The following is a 16,889-nucleotide window of genomic DNA, read 5'->3' as shown; positions in this document are numbered from 1 at the left end:
CTACGGCTCCTTACTCCTCCCTCTGTAATCTGGAACCTTTCCTATTCTCTCCCTTCAGTCCACAATTATCCTTATTTTCCGCCACCGAGAAATAAACACTGTGGATGGTACCGGATGCTCGAGACGCCAAGCCAGAGGCTCACAGCCCCCCAAACTTACTCTTCCTCCGCCATCTTTCCAACTCTGCGGCTACTGCGCATGCGCAGCCCCACCCCGTGGGGAAGAGAAAAACTTCTCTGTTTACTCGACCATAGAGACGTCTACTCTAGCCCACGGAGGGGCGGTCCGGGCCGTTTTAGCGGCAGTGAACAGCTGAGGTTTTGCTAACCCCGATTCCCGCCAAAAGTTGCACAAAGCTTCCTTCGCACCGCTTCGAAGCTTTTTAGTGCCGTGTTATCTTCAAAACACAGCCTTTTTTATTCCAGCTGCACTCTCATAATGCTGGAGGCCACACTGTAAACAAACAACGAAACGCTTCCCACAATGCACCGACTTCCGGTGGGGGTGGGAGCTGCTCCTCCAATTTCCGCTCGCTGGGCTGCACGTTTCCTTTTCTGGGTGGGGAGAGCCGGGGCTATGGTTTTGGCTCTCACGTGTGGGTAGCGCTGTGTAGGGACTACTTAGGACGGTGAAAAAAGGCAACTCTGATTCTGTCGGCCTGGCTCCGTCAGTGGGTCCCTGAGCAAGTTCTTTAATCCCTCTGTCCCTTAGTTTCCTTTACCCATTAAACTGACATAATGATGGATCTTGCGATAGCTTTAGGCGAGTTATATGAGCTACTCCATATAAAGCGTTTAGCACAAAGTCTGGCAGTAAGCAGTTAACACTTTGTTAATTATTATTGGTGCTGAACGGAAAACTAGAAATTCCAACTTACCAAGTCAGGACCTTCCCTCATATAGTTCTTAACCACCTGCCATATGCTTCCTTCTTTCCCGGTCTTCATTAAACAATGAAAAGTCCCGTCCTGTGTTTTTCTGAAACCTCTAGAGCAGGCGCGTCTCAAGCATTAATGTGCATAGGAGTAACCTGAGGGTCTTGTTAAAACGCATTTTATTCAGGAGGGGGCGGGGTCGCTATTCTGCACTTTAAACATGCTTCAAAGTGATGGGGATACTTCACGTCTGTGACCAGCAGAGTTCTTGAGTAGGCTCTATCCTTCTGAATTCCTTCAGCAAGTTATATTTTTAACATTTCTTCGCCACGATACTAGGAGAGCAGAGATCATGCCTGCCTTGCTCATCACTGATCCTAAGAGTCTAGCACAGGTTTTTCAGTCTCGGCACTATTGGCATTTGGGGCGAGATAATTCTTTGTAACGGAGGCTGTCCTGTGCATTGTAGGATGTTTAGCGGCATCCCAGGCTTCTACCCCACTGCATGCCAGTAGCATCCCCACCCCAGTGGTGACAACAAAAATGTTTCCGTCATTGCCAAATGTCTAGCACAGTATGTATATTTCTCTTAAGGTCTAAGGCAATGTCATATTTTGACAGTGCTTACAGGCATATCCACAGACTTTATCCTGTATTGTTTGGCTTGTTTTTCCTGATTAGACTGGCTTCTCTGGAGGCTGAGAACTTGTCACATACTTCTCTGAATCTTCTACAGCACCTCTGACAACCATGGGCACCTGCAGGGGCTTGTTAACCATCTTAAGCTGAAGGCATCGTATTGGTATGTGCTATGTAATTAGTTCAACCAGAAAGACAGTACCTCGCGCAGAGCTTAGTAGCTGATGAATAAATGTCAAAGGTCTACATAGTCTTCAGTCACAGGCTATGGCGTTGAGCCTCATTTTTACTCGCTCTTTCAGCACCTCACCATGTGTCTTACTTTGTGGAAAGGCAAAAACAGAAAGGTTGGCAAACTGTAAAGTGTCCATTAAATAGTAAACAAGAAACAAAAAAAGTAAACATTTTGTAACTTCCCTGTCTACAGATAAAAAAGTAGCTTCTGTGCTACTGAAGGTATTTCAGAGGTATTAACAATACAATACTCCTGGCTGAAAGACTCGGAGGCAGGGATTCAGGAAAGGCTTTCCAATGCCAGCAGATGGTGCTAGAAGAGCACTTATTCTCAGTGTGAAAGCCATCGTTCCACTAGACTGATCCAGAGAAAAAAGAGATGGAGTCCTCCTGAACCCAAACATGTTCACTAACTGAAAACATGTTTACTGACCATTGAGCATATGCCCTGGGCCCTGGGCAAGACATGAAATTTTTAACTGACATTCCTGAATGAGAATGGGGCAGGGCCATTTACAGCCTCAAGAATCTTATTCTTTTTAGCCTGTCCTCATAGGCCTCTGTTCTCTTTTTTCTTGACCATTTCAGTTGTCCATCATTAGGGAATGGTTAAAAAATTTATGGAAAACTATGCAATTATACGCAGTGAGGTAGGTCTTTGTGTCCCGAAATCTCGATGGGGAGTATTTTTTATTTTTTTGCCCACAGACATCCATCCATTTCTCTTTTGAACCGATCGATCCCTCATTGAATAGTCTTTGGAGGGTGGGGTATCTAATCCAAACACACTTGCCCTCCCAATAAATACATAAACTGAAGGGGTCTTTGGAAGATCTTTTCAACTCCTCCCACTTCTCCATAAGACCCTCTCTTCCAGGTTTTGAATCTTCAGCAGAGTGATGATGGAAGAAGAGGAGGAGACTTTTTGTTTTTTTTTTTTGCGGTACGCGGGCCTCTCACTGTTGTGGCCTCTCCCGTTGCGGAGCACAGGCTCCGGACGCGCAGGCTCAGCGGCCATGGCTCACGGGCCCAGCAGCTCCGTGGCATGGGGGATCTTCCTGGACTGGGGCACGAACCTGTGTCCCCTGCATCGGCAGGCGGACCCTCAACTACTGCACCACCAGGGAAGCCCAAAGGAGCAGACTTTTAAGGATTTCCATCTACTAAGACCTCTTGGAGTTTTCTTATTCCTATCTTTCTCAAGCCCTTTTTTAAAAAATATTTATTTATTTATTTAGGCTGTGCTGGGTCTTAGATGTGGCACGCAGGATCTTTGTTGTGGCATGTGGGATCTTTAGTTGCAGCATGCATGCAGGATCTAGTTCCCTAACCAGGGATCAAACCCGGGTACCCTGCATTGGGAGCTTGGAGTCTTACCCACTGGACCACCAGGGAAGTCCCTCTCAAGCCTTTAAGTTCTTCAATCTTCCCTTTAATTTTTATCCTTCCTATAAAACTCCTTTATGCTGGTTAACCAAGCAGACTGGTTTCTGATGCTTAAAACCAAAGAATCCTGACTATAAAGCTCCCAGATATTTGGTTACATTTGAAAACGCAAGATACAGAAGAGAATAGGGTGTTAAGAGAGTGGTTCCCAGTTGTTTTGTTGTTTTTGTTTCTTGGCTATAGGTGTACTTGTATATAACAGTTTTGGAAGGATGTACAAGAAAGAGTTGATGGGGGTTATTTTGGGGAAATGGGCGTGGGGCCTGGAATGGGAGGAAGACTTACAGTTGTGCTTTGCCTTTGTTTATCACTTACGTATTAGTTGAAGAAAGCGCTCTCTGGGTAATTAGGTTCTTGTGATTTGCCTGTTTTAGAAACCACTTGACTATACTTTTTTTTAAAGACTCCTTTCAGGACCAACATTCTGTGGTTCTTTGAATTGACTCCAGGATCCCTTTCCTAACATATCCCACAATAAGTTATTTCAGTATTGTCTGCATTTGGGGATTATTTGGAATCCATGCCTTCTCGGTAAGGCAAAACCACCGCACCCCACACACCCAAAAGGGGGCTCAATTTGCAATTTCCCATCTGCCCCAAACCTCTTTCTTGGATTATGACCCTTCTTGCAGTTGACTTCGTTTTGCTTCAAGTTTTCCTTGTTGCTTCCTCAGAGAGTGACGTGGGTTACCAGCAGGCAAGTGGGAAGAGCAGCCAGATGAGCCTGGAGTCAGGGAAGACAACATGGACAACAGCTTTCGATTCTGATGCAAAACGAGCAAAGGGAGCAAAAGTGAGAAGGAAGAGGAGAGAACAGCTGGAGGGCAGCAGCCTTCTGAGAGTCGAGGGTAGACACAGGAGAGCTAGGGTAGGAAGGAGGCAGTGTGCAGTAGGTAAGAATAAATGCAAAACGGAAAAAACCCAAACCTCTTCTCAATTATTTCGGGGATAATGGAACATTAACTTTTCCTACCTGCCACACTTCTTCAGTAAGACTTCATTTTACACCCTAAGAAGTAGAGGGTCGGGACAAGTCTTCCTAGTTTATCTGCAAGGAAGCTGAGGCTGAGAGTAACTTGCACAAAGGTGTCTGATGATGGGTTAGGTGAAGTCCTGGGACCTGTTTCCAGATTCTGCTGCCAAAGGCACCTTCTGCACCCGCCCGCCTCCCACCCCCCATTGTACTGCTTTCCTTGACCTTCACAGACACGATTTTTCCCTAAGGATCTCACCTTTGAAAGTGTTTTCAAAGGCCAGGCTCCAGCACATGCCTAAAAGGAATATAGATGAGGGACCCATACAGGCCTTTTACCTGCAGCGGTGTACATACAGGCTGTTTACATTACAGAATCCACTTTATACTGCAAATGTGCTTCTACAATTTGTGTGTCCGCTGAACCAGTTTTCTCCACGTAGTTAACACTATAAAATTCCTCTATCTTCATTCCTGCGAAAAGTGTCATACTTTTTTTTCTCAAACATACCTCAGGAAATTTCACTAAGAACCATGGAAATAAGCGGGGCACGGGAATATAGGTCACAGCTCTCTACCAACTGGCAATCTGGAAGAATTTTAGCCCCAGTTTCTTCTCTCTTGAAATGTAGTTAGTTATGTGCTTGTTTCCTCTCTAGACTGAGCTGAGAGTAGAAATCATACCTGAATGATCTGTAGACTCCTAGTGTCTAGCACAACGCCTGTAAGCTGCTCAATGGTTCAGTGCTTAATGCCAGACACCCAGGAATCCTCCGGCTCAGAGCACAAAGGCTGAAGAAGAGCCAGAGCCCAGATCCAGGGCTCAGCCCTCCTGAGGACAGCAGAGCTCGAGTCCTGCCTGAGCAATGCTGTTCCAGTGCCCCCAGACACTGGAGTTTCTTTCTTTTCCCATTCCTTCCCCCCCAGTAAAACCCTGGCTACTCTCTCCACACCAGGCAGTGCTAGGGCCCCTCTCCTGGGACATGGCCTCCTGTACACAGGCCTGAGGGCTTTAACCATCCTAGGAGAAGGTGCCTGGTCTTTCCTCTGGGCGTGCCTCTGCGCAACACACAGACTCCGATCCGATCCTAATCGAGCAGCCAGATTATCCTTCTGACTCTTTATCCATGGGGCACAGCCATTGCAAATGGCCTGAAGGGGGCAAGACAAATGTGTGTCATGTTGGACACACATTTGTCCTTAGCAAGGAGAGAAGCTTGACAGCAGGACACCACTGTAAAAGTCATTAAGGGATCCATCCACTGATGTAATTATTCTAGCCATAGTTATTCTAACTTCTGTTAGTTATATGAGGACAACTTCCACTTTATGTATTGATTACTGAAGAATCTTGATATCCTGACTGCTACTACCTATTGGTGGTGGTGGAGAGCAATTAAACCATAAAGTAGGGAGCCTAAAAAATAAATAAATAAATAAAAAATAAAAATAAAATAAAATTAAAAAGTAGGGAGTCTAAGTATAAATTCTAGGCCCCGAAGGAAAATTTAAGGAGTCTTATACCCTTACCCCAGGAAGTTACCCCTCTGTTAGTTTCCCTAACAATTTGGGTAGAGTCACACTTGTGAGGGCAGGAACTCAAATGGGCTCAGTGGGGCTGATTTTACAGATAAGGTTACAATTTGGTCAAACGTGTGAATCCAAAGAGAAACATGTTAATTCTGGAACAAGTTTTATGTAAAATAGTTTTTTATTTTTTTCATTTCTTACCTATCCCTTAGCCTTCTCGTTCCTGCAGAAACAAAAGAAATGTAACGATTAAAGAAAAATTCCTGCAGATTGAGGCACATTTATCTAACTTTTAAATGACCTCATTTTTCCTTCCTCAGTTAAGGGCCCATGTGAGGGGAGCAGGGAGGGAGGGCGGAGATGTTCATGACTAAACTTTCTCCTTGACCAATTTTGTTTAACTTGTAATTTAGAAAGGCTGATCAGTTAAAATCCTACCCCCCTCACTGGCAGGGGTATTCTCTGGTAATGGTATTTAATAACAGAACTCCCACTGGACATTTACTTACCCTTTTCTTCTGGGAAAAGCAGCCATTCCTCTTTGCAAAATCAAGACAATCACAGTTGCACATTTTCCCAAATCTTTGGCTGTATTGCAATGGTTGTTTCATTTTGTAATCTCCAACTAAACATTTCCTAACCATGGATTAACAATATAGTTACTGACTGGTTTCTTTTAACAGTATTTATCCAACATAACAAAATAAACTGCAATTTGTTATACTTTTTTTTTACAAAACATTTTATAAATATTTTTACAAAATGTATACAAAGCAATTTCAAGTGAGACATACTATACAAATGAAGGTATTTAAGCAAATAAAGCCCACACCACACTGACAGTGAGTGACGCGTCCTCTTTAAGTCAAGTCAGTCTGTAAGGCCTCCCTAATCTAACAAAGTCTGCTAAATTCTTCAGCGCTAAAATAGTTCTTTTTCATAATTGCCAGTTTAAAATTTGCTTTATCTTTAGGCAGTACTTAAGGACACAGAAAATCAAATGCTTAATAACAAATTCACACTTTTCCACAACAGAAAAAAAAAAAAAGAAAAGAAAATGATTTTTGTTACTGAGTATGAGTAGCTCTAAAACTTAACTTTGACTAATGAATCTGAACAACTGAATGTTGGCCATCCGAGGCTGAGATCTCACCCTCCACCAGAGGGGCCTCGACATGCGAGTTATGACCTAATCACAGGAGTAAAATACATTTCATAATCGTCATTTGTCATTATCTAGAATCTTTCCTCCATAAAAAGTAAACTTACATACAAGGACACAAAAATTTACAAGTTTCATTTTGGTAAATCAGGCTCTCCGTTTTCTAGACAAGTGTCAAGGCTTAAAAAACCCTTTAAGATGGTATATCCAAAAGCTGGGACTGGGGTAGCAGGGCAGGGTAGGGAAGAAAGAGAGGTGACAAACGTACATGGAGCTTATCTTGTCTCTTAAGCATTCCACTGATTCAGTAATTACTGTAACCCATTAGTAGCCTCCGTGAAGGCTTCTAGGTATAAATTTCCACAATGAGAAGAATTTGATCAGGAGGGACCATCTTTAAGTCTTGCTAGGAATTAGGGGAGCATGAGCCCTAAGAGAAGAGCCTATGAAATCATGGGGTTCAGGGCAGGGTGTTACCCCAGGGCTACCCAAACAGAAAGTTCCAACTGGCAATACCAACTTATCTTTCTAATATGTTACAATACAGGAAGAAGGGGAAATCTGCAACTTGGACATTGGCACAAATAAGGAAAACATGGTCACCGTAAAATGGCCCAGATTTTCCAATTTCTATTGGCTCAGGGGTGGGAGTGGGGAGAAGGTATTTTGCTTTTGTGAAGACTGGCTGTCTCACAGGGTTTCTTTGTTTGGGGGACTAAGGAGCAGGGAGAGTCCAGGTCTTCTGTTACTGAGTTTTCTAGTAATCAGAAGCCTTCCTGTCCATTGCAGGCCAACCTGGAAGAGAAATGTCCAGCATGATGACAGTGGGGTCATCCCCATTCTGGGGATGGCCAGAAGCGGATCTTGGCAACATGTTAGAGTGAAGACCAGTGGGTGCACCTCTAAAGCCAGAGAGATGGACAGAATAAATGAGAGCCCGTGCACATAACAGGGAGGGTGAGCGTGTACACACTGTCGCCAAAATGACCTCTGGATCTGAACAGCCCAGACACACGCACGCACACATGTATGTAAGAGGGTACATACAAAATACCATATGTAGCTTTCCCAATGCTAGGAGATACTGATGGTTACAATGACATTGAGAATGAAAGTGTCAACAGAAACGGGATGACCTGGGGCAGGTATACAAGAAAGGAAACTGGGGAAAGCTCCCTGAAAAGAAATATAAATAAATAAAGCAATAAATCACGTTCACGAACATGAACGTGGGCCAAACACAAACTATGGCAGGGAATGTCCTTTGGCTCTCAAGTGGGAATCCCGGGTCTCAGATCTTTCCTCTCAGTGGTGGGCTGGCTGGTTACCTTTGGTTTGTCTGTGTTTTGGTAATGATTGCTGCCAGGGGTGACTACTGTTCTCAGACAACAAGAAGCAGAAACAAGGCCAAAGTCCCCTTAACGTTTAAACTGAAAAATTACAACACAGTTTTCAAATGAAAATACTTTTGACGCTTGCCTATTTGTTGTGGGAGGGGTGCAAAGAGAGGTTAAATGCAACAAAACCCAGCAACCAACAAAAACGTACATTGTATGCTGCCTAGATCCAATTATAGAACGCAAAACCCTTGTTTTTTCTCAATAGTTAACATATATATGCTTTTACATATATACATATTGTAATCCTCATGGCTCTATCCCGGCCTCCCCTGTACACTGTGCCACTTAACTGGTTTCCATTTTCTTTTATTTCGCCTGGTGAGATTATCTCAAGTCGTGCTGTCGTAACTCAAAACAAAGTATTCCCTAGATGAAACTCAACGCGGATATGCTGAAGAGGTGAGGTTTTGCTCCGGGAGCATCAGAAAAGCACTTGAACGATGAACAGGAAGCCCTGCTTGTGCGCTACAGGTGCTCACGCCAGGGCCATGGGTCCTGGCAGAGCAGCCAGGACTAACTGCTCAGAGGCGGCCAAGGGGAGAGCCATGTGGTCTCCCGGCCCATGACACCCCAAGACCCCCCCAAAGCCAAAATTTGGAGATGCAGTGGGATTTCTTTAAAAAGTATCTTCTATCAGTCCTGTTTGATTTTCTTTAATAAGTCTGTTCTTTTCAAATGACTTATGATTGTCAGAATTTTACCCAGGGCCTAGTGTACTGTGATCTCATTGAGTTACAGTGTTTAAAAAAAATAAAACAGATAAACAAAAACAAACAAAAAAATGACTATAAGCACTTTCAAAACACTTGAAATGTGTAGGGCCCATCAGACTGCTTTCTAACAAGGATCAGTTTTACTGAAGGATCTCCCTGTAACCACGACGAGTATTGCTCTTAAACAAAGAACGGGACTGAGATTAGAAAGAATAAGCTGTGATGAAAGATCAAGCAGGCTGGAGACAGGAGACCATTTCCATTGCTTTTGCCAGGAAAGAATGTAACTTGTCCGGGGCAGGGTCTCGGGGGCAGGTGGGGGAGGACTGCGGCTATTAACACTCTAGGATACTATTTACAGCTGCTTCTAAAATGGAGTCAGTTTCTACAATGCCTTCACTGTGGTCCGGGATGAACTTTTCCAGGCAGTTTTCCTGCGAAGCCATTGGAGAAAAGTTGGGGAAATCTAACTCAACAGAGCCGCTAACCGTGGGGTCACTCTGGGGCTGCCGCCCCGCCTTTTTGAGTTCCAAGATGTTCTTAAACGTTGTTTCTAAACTCTTAGTGAGCTGGAGATCAGGCTGGGGCTCGGCTGACCCTTTCATGATGTCTGTGTGTAAAACTTCATTCTTTGGAGAATTCCGCAGAGTCTTGTCCTGGAAGGAGCTATTACACGTCATCTCCAGGTGCGAATCTACCAGGAGGCTTGAGAGTTTGCTCTCAGGACCGTGATCTGGTCTGGACGAGTTCTTCCGGTGCCCTTCAGGGCCGGGAGAGCACTCACGGCCTTTCACGGAGTCTTTCCGGCTGGTTTTCTCTTCAGACGCACTCCGGTACTGAACTGAGCCCATTTTGTCAAATTTCAGTGCTCTGCCGAGGCATTCGGTTTTTTTAGCAATGTTTCCTTCTGCGGAGACCACGATGTGATTAGGCACTAGATGAAACTGGTCATGATTCGTTGGTTCTGCCACGCCTGCTTTGGCTCTGTCTCTGCTCTGGGCCTTGGCTGTCAGATGCACAGAACTGGTTGTTTTACTGCCATGCTGGTCACTCCTGCCAAACTGTGTCTCATGAGCAGCTTTATCAAGTTTGAAGGAACAACAGAAATCAGCCTGAAAGCCCTCTGGAAATGGGAACAAAAAGAACATTAATGAAAGAATGAGACAGGCCCCTCAGTGGGTCAGGTGCGAACCCACCCCACCCTACCCCGCCACACCGAGCCAGCTGTTCATGGCCAGGAACGCGCAGAAGCACAGTACTTGAGGGGCGTCCTTGAAAAGGAATTGAGGCTGCGGGGCTGCAGCTTCCAGAGGAGCTTAAACCTCTTTGAGAAAGGAGCTGCTGGATGACAAATGGGAAAACCCAATGGGCAGAAAGCTCCACTTTGTCTTGGTCTCTCACTGTAGTTTTTGATCAGTTTTTTATTAATGACTGCTTTGAAACAGTCTGAAAACAGAAACCAGATGCTAGTCTCAGCCTCGTTTCTTCCTTGGAGCAGAAGGCCCTGAACGGAGGCTCTGGCGGGGGGCTGGGGAGGACACAACTACTTGTCTGTGGGTGATGGCACTTCAGTCCCTCTAAACACGTGGCAGGGGACCTGGCATAACTAGTGGCACTTTGCCAGGAACACAAAACGAACGATCAACATGCACCTTAAATGGTATCTGCTTGGAAGGACGGTGGGGTATGGAGGAACCGGGTCTGAGGGTGAGTGCTGACCTGTGCCAGGCTTGAAGAGCCAAGGATGGCGAGAGAAGTGTTAGTGAGGATTTAGGGGGTGGGGGGTACGGAGGGAGGGAAGCAGGTTGCTGTTATGCAAGGGCAAAGAAAGTGTTCACTCTGGAAGTAATGAAAGTGAAATAGAGCTTTGATGATACTATAAAGCCACAAACGTGAATTTGTTCACTAAATCTCAAAATATGAGATCTAAGGGATACAGCCTTGAAATCAAAAAAGGTGATTCCACCCAACAAACACTGTGCAGGTACAATACAGAGGAGAATGGGGCATGCCCCTGCCCGCGTGACACCAGGCCCGAGAGGCTGTGACAAAAGAGGAGGGTTTATCCCCAAAGCCCAATTCACCCAGTGGCAATAGGGGATTTCAGGTTCTAAGAAAAAGGGGCAGAAATATATCTCACATTATTCTCTTGTTTTTTGGAAGGATTTGAGGATTCTCCTAGGTATACAGCAATTCTCTAGGACTCTCCCTTTACACTGAGTATAAGGATCATGTATTCTCTTTGAAAATTTCTTAAGCCACATGAAACACAAGGCTGAACCTTAATATTTAAGCATCAGAAAAGATGTTAGAAAAATATAAGTAAAGCCAGAGGAAAATAATATTCCAATAGGAGGAGAATGGATTAGCCAAATTATCGAATTAGTATATTAAAAATTTATTAAATATTATTTTGAAGACTATAGCAACAGGATAAAAACTTCAGATGTGTTAAATGGAAGAAAATTAGAATAACAAAATCATATCTAGCACATGACATATGATTATAACTATAAGTGATGTATGCAAATGGGAACCATAACTGGAAGAAAACTTGGAGAAATAATAACATTCCTTTTCTAGGATGGTAAAAGTATGGGTAAAAATTGATATTCCATAAATTGTTATGTTATTCGATATTTAAAAAATTTTAGACGCTAGAAAGAAGTATAGAGAATTCATTTTTAAAAGGCAGAATGTGGGTTGAGTCTAGCACAGATGCAAATGGCAGGAAGCTGATGGGGTGCGGGAAGAGTACCAACAAGCAGCACTACAATCTACTAGAGCCTGTGGGCAGGGACCATGTTTCACTGATTTCCCCCCCAACAATGCATTGCACATAGTGAGAAAACTCAATCATTTGCTGAGGTTTAGTTGCTTCTGGGAAGGCTTCTGACTTACTTTAGTTCTCAAAAACTAGGGAAAGATTGATAAGTTTGAGTTTACAATGGGGAAGAAGAATCACTTAACTGAATGTAAAATTCCAGTTTGGATTTTGCAGAACAACCTTCTCAGAGTATTCATATCCTGCTCTCAACTCTGGATTTTTTTCTCCCCAGAATTCAGGATCTACCTTCAGGTTTCAAACTCCAAGGTCACTTCAGACAGTCTCCGCAAAGCCATAGTCCCTGAACCCTGGCGGTAGCTCTCCTCTGCTTTTACTCTGGCGTTTCTTACCGGGGTCTACAAGTGCCAGACGCTTGTCCCGGGACAGAGAAGCTCTTTCCTCTTGGTTGAACATTCTGTCGATCATCACCATCTCAGCGGAGGGATTGATCCGCTGAAAATGAGAGAGCCTAGTCATTTCAGATGCCCTTTAACAAGTGCAAACAGCTCGCTGTGTTTTGGGGACAAAGGAAGCAATCAGAAAGGAGAATATGTTTATCCTTGACATACTTTTTTGAATCGTGTTTTTTGGGGAAAGGTAATTTACCACATTGGTACAAACTTCAGAAGGTACTAAAGGGGATGTGGAAAGTCAGCCTTCCTTCTTCGCCTCCCCTGTGCACTGCCTTCCTCACCCACCCAGGGCCCTCCCTGCAGGAACCCTCGTGCCAAGCAGTTTAATAAACTCTTCCAGAGATAGTTTATGCACACACACAAATTTACGTTCTTCGTTCTTTATTTTTGCACACAAATGGCAGCAACTATACACACTGTTCTGTACTTTTCTTATTTCCTCCTCTGCTTAATACGTGGGAAATCTTTTCATTAGGATAACCTTTTACTTTATATTCTGCTATGCTATAAATTGTGTTGTGTTTTGTTTTTGGCCGTGCTGCATGGCTTGCGGGATCTTAGTTCCCCAACCAGGGACTGAACCCGTGTCCTCAGCAGTGAAAGCACAAGAGTCCTAACCATTGGACCTCCAGGGAATTCCCTATAATTATGTTTTGTATTAAGGCTTTCCTTAGAATTATTTTTTGCTGTACAGAATCAAATCTTAAATTATATTTCTGGGTCTTATTTAACATAAAAATTCATGGCAGATATAATTTGTCCAAGTAATTAGTCCATTTGTCCAAGTCTGTCCAAATGGTCCTTTTCTCACAAATGATAGAGTTAGTCTTTTTGATATCTCAGAGTTTTGTTTCAGAAATGACTGTCAATATAAGAACAACTATTTCAGACTTTGGTGGCACAGTTTTAATATACATAAGTACAGGCATATCTCATTTCATTGCGCTTTGAAGGTATTGCATTTTTTTTTTACAAATTGAAGGCTGTAGCAACCCTGCATTGAGGAAGTCTATTGGCACCACTTTTCCAACAACATTTGCTCACTTCATGTCTCTGTGTCACGTTTTGGTAATTCTCCCAATATTTCAAACCCTCCACCAGCAAAAAGACTACAACAACTCACTGGAGGCTCAGATGATGGTTAGCAATTTTTAGCAATAAAGTATTTTTAAATTAAGGTATGCACATTGTTGTTTTAGACACAACGCTACTGCACACTTAACAGACTGCAGTATAGCGTAAACATAACTTTTATTTGCACCAGAAAACGAAAAAGTTCATGTGAATTGATTTATTGCGATATTCACTTTATTGAGTGGTCTAGAACTGAACCCACAATGTTTCTGAGGTATGCCTGTAAATATATACGCTTTAGTTAAACACAAACACACACACATACATATTTATACTATATTGCATACGTGTATAATATAGTTCAGCTAATCTCTCAAGGTACATTTTCAAAGCTGATCTCAAATTAAAAACCACTGGTAAGAGACCAATTTATTAAAGTCTGTATGATTTTAGAACTGCTTCAAAATCTCAGATAGGTTTGGTCTTTCCATCATTTTCTGAGATACCTTACTCCTTTCTCTAATTATCTGGTGTTTTAAAATTAATTTTAGGGGAGTTCCTCAGCAGTCCAGTGGTTAGGACTCAGCGCTTTCACTGCTGTGGGCTGGGGTTCAATCCCTGGTCGGGGAACTAAGATCCTGCAAGCCATGCAGTGCGGCCAAAGGAAAAAAAAAACAACAACTAATTTTCGTTTCTATTTTGGGCGCTGAAAATGCTCTGGAATGAACGAGTGGTGATGCTTGCATAGCCTTGTGAATATACTAAAATCCATCAGGCTGTATGTTTTAAAATTAAGCGTGATTTTTTTGGGGGGGAAATTATTATTGTAATATATGACAAAAGATTCATATTTATTTATTTTTTATTTTACATTTATTGGAGTATAATTGCTTGTTGTGTTAGTTTCTGCTGTACTATGTAGTGAATCAGCTATATGTATACATATATCCCCAGAGCCCCTCCCTCTTGAGCATCCCTCCCACCCTCCCTATCCCACCCCTCTAGGTGGTCACAAAGCATCAAGCTGATCTCCCTGTTAAGCATGATTTTTATGACATGCTAGTGATCTCTCAATTGAAAACAAGACAAAACTAACTTTTTTTTTTTTTTTTTGGCTGCACCATGTGGCTTGCAGGATCTTAGTTCCCAGACCGGGGTGAAAACCCGAGCCCCAGGCAGTGAGAGCACAGAGTCCTAACCACTGGACAGCCAGGGAATTCCCAAGACAAAACTAATTTTAACACCTGTCACCACCTCATCTTCTCAGATATTACTCTGAACAATATTCAGCAGGAGTGTTGCCGGCCCTCTCCCACGTCTTCTGGTTGGTGAGAGGCAGTGGACAGCATCGGAGTGCGGATGGGGGTCAGGTGGTCCTGGTCTGTATTCTAGCTCTGCTAATTACACTGCAAACTTACTGGCTGTATGATGTTGGGCAAATTACGTAACCAAAGCCCTAGTTCCTCATTTGGAACCAGGAAAACGATAGCACTGACTCAGTGTGATCAACCATGGAAAGCATAGCAAATATAGCTGATGTTAGTAGAAGATCAGTCAAAGGTAAGTTTTTCTACAATTTTAAGTATCTGTGCCTTTTAAACTATGTTGGGAAAATGTAATTTCTTGAAGTTTTTCTCTCTGAATTAGTAGCTGTGACCTGTGGAGTTTAAGAAACAAACATGCTTGGTAGTGGGACTTTACCATGGCATCTTCCAGGAGCAGGCATCTGTACTTGTTAAGCATAGCTTGGGTCCTTTTTAGGAGCTGAGTGGCAACTGTTTCAAATTCATTGTCAACTTTAAAAAGAGAGAGAGAGAGAAAAAAAAAGTAAGAGAGCGCAGATCACCCACTAGGTCCTTTTCTCCTTAGGACTGAAATGAATTATCCCTCCATTTTCTCCTCTTAGTTTAGTTCCCCCTTGGTTAAACATCATCCTTCTGCACTCCTGTCCCTCACTGTTCACTGGAATGTGATCACAGAAACTCATTTTAATACTAGCTTATTTTCACTCTAATTAGGAAACTAAAAACATAACGCCTTTAATTAAGATCATTTATAAAAGAAAACCACGTTAACACAGACCAGCAGCAAATATCAATGAACAGAGAATGATCTACTAGTTTAGGTGAGCTAAGCCTCCACTTCCTTCCAACAGCATGAAAAACTGAAACCGCTGAGACAATGAAGTCCTACTGTCCGGGCTGGGCAGACCAGTTTCACATAACGACACCAACTCGTCCGTGGCATCTCGCAGGTCATGGTCCTGTGGCTCTGTCCTTTGTCTGTCTGTCTCCAAAGGTCTCACATTTTCCACTTCACTCTTCTCAGAACCTCCACATCCCTGTTTAATGCTGGACGTGGACGCTCTTCCCTGGTCCTCCCAGGGAAGCTCACAGTGGATTGACTGCTGCACTCCCCTCAGAGACCCTGCTCTGGACTCACTTTGTAACCTCAAAGAATGCTTTTTGGGAGCTACAGGATCTATCTAATTCATAAAAGTGATAGTAGCAGCTCAGGGTATGTATGCATTCTATCTAAACGCAAGGACAGTGCTTGAATCACCGTGCACAGCACCTCGTCCAGGGCCGTCCTGTCTGCAGCCAGAGTCCACACAGTGCTCTGGATTCACTGCCCTCAAATGTGTCCATAAAATATTCGGACATTCGGGTATCCCTCCAAAGAATGCTGAGAAAAATAAGTCACAACCCTAAACGTGGACTGGGAAATCAAGTAAATTGGGAAGAAGGTAGGTCTGCAATGAAAAACAGTAACCTGGCTACCATCTGGGGCTGACGAGGCTCTGGTTCTCCTGTGGGGTGAGTCCCCAGGAGGGCATCCCTAGGAGGGTATCTGGTGTCAAGGTGGCACTCTGGGGGTCCAGCCTGCTTACCTTTCTTCAGGTCTTCCTCCGTGGGCATGGAGCCCTGGCACACATGGTAGGAGAGCAGCCTTTGCACTGCGTCACTGAGTGATCGGAACTGACTTTTATCAGGTGTCACCGTGTGGGTTTGGTCCCTCTGTAACTGCTGGAGAATGCTGTTAAAGAGAAATTACCAATGGCAGTGTTGAGTCATGTGAAGAAATCTAATCACGATGGTTATTTGCATGCAAAGACAATGAGAGACACAGGAATGTTATTATCCATAGTATAGCAGGTCTTTTTTCCCCTCAGTTTTTTTGTTTTTTTTTTGCAGTACGTGGGCCTCTCACTGTTGTGACCTCTCCCGTTGCGGAGCACAGGCTCCGGACGCGCAGGCTCAGCGGCCATGACTCACGGGCCCAGCCGCTCCGCGGCATGTGGGATCTTCCCGGACCGGGGCACGAACCCATGTCCCCTGCATCGGCAGGAGGACTCTCAACCGCTGCGCCACCAGGGAAGCCCTCCCCTCAGTTTTATACTTCATACATCATGGTGGGTTTAGAGTTTAGTCTAACCATCAACACAGGGGACTCAAACTATGACCCTCAGGCCAATCAAAGGGTATGTGGCTGCTAAAAAGACCAAGAACTATTCTCCTTAAGAACAAAAGGGTGAACAGTAGGCTCAAACTACATTTGAGATATAGATATAGATATAGATAGATAGATATATCTCCTAACAGAA

At 43.7% G+C, this 16,889-nt stretch overlaps 2 protein-coding genes across 6 annotated transcripts in view; both read right to left on the bottom strand.

Moving 5' to 3' along the window:
• Nucleotides 1-271, bottom strand: part of RPL7L1 (ribosomal protein L7 like 1) — a 5,180-nt gene extending 4,909 nt beyond the window's left edge. For 2 of the 3 annotated variants that reach the window (XM_024766285.1, XM_024766284.1), the window contains exon 1: nt 160-271. In XM_024766285.1, coding sequence (XP_024622053.1) covers nt 160-200 — 41 coding nt within the window. In that variant the 5' untranslated portion in view covers nt 201-271. The remainder of the gene's footprint in view (nt 1-159) is intronic. The other variant, XM_024766283.1, reaches the window with a different exon arrangement.
• Nucleotides 272-6,263: 5,992 nt separating this feature from the next.
• Nucleotides 6,264-16,889, bottom strand: part of BICRAL (BICRA like chromatin remodeling complex associated protein) — a 49,284-nt gene continuing 38,658 nt past the window's right edge. For all 3 annotated transcript variants that reach the window (XM_024765940.1, XM_024765938.1, XM_024765941.1), the window contains exons 9-12: nt 16,176-16,321; nt 14,987-15,081; nt 12,149-12,251; nt 6,264-10,094 (exon numbers count right to left, since the gene is read on the bottom strand). In XM_024765940.1, coding sequence (XP_024621708.1) covers nt 9,307-10,094; nt 12,149-12,251; nt 14,987-15,081; nt 16,176-16,321 — 1,132 coding nt within the window. In that variant the 3' untranslated portion in view covers nt 6,264-9,306. The remainder of the gene's footprint in view (nt 10,095-12,148; nt 12,252-14,986; nt 15,082-16,175; nt 16,322-16,889) is intronic.

Source organism: Neophocaena asiaeorientalis, unplaced genomic scaffold (genome assembly GCF_003031525.2).
Source record: "Neophocaena asiaeorientalis asiaeorientalis breed wild unplaced genomic scaffold, Neophocaena_asiaeorientalis_V1.1 scaffold46, whole genome shotgun sequence".
NCBI lineage: Eukaryota > Metazoa > Chordata > Mammalia > Artiodactyla > Phocoenidae > Neophocaena > Neophocaena asiaeorientalis.
This window is presented reverse-complemented; position numbering and strand designations above follow the sequence as displayed.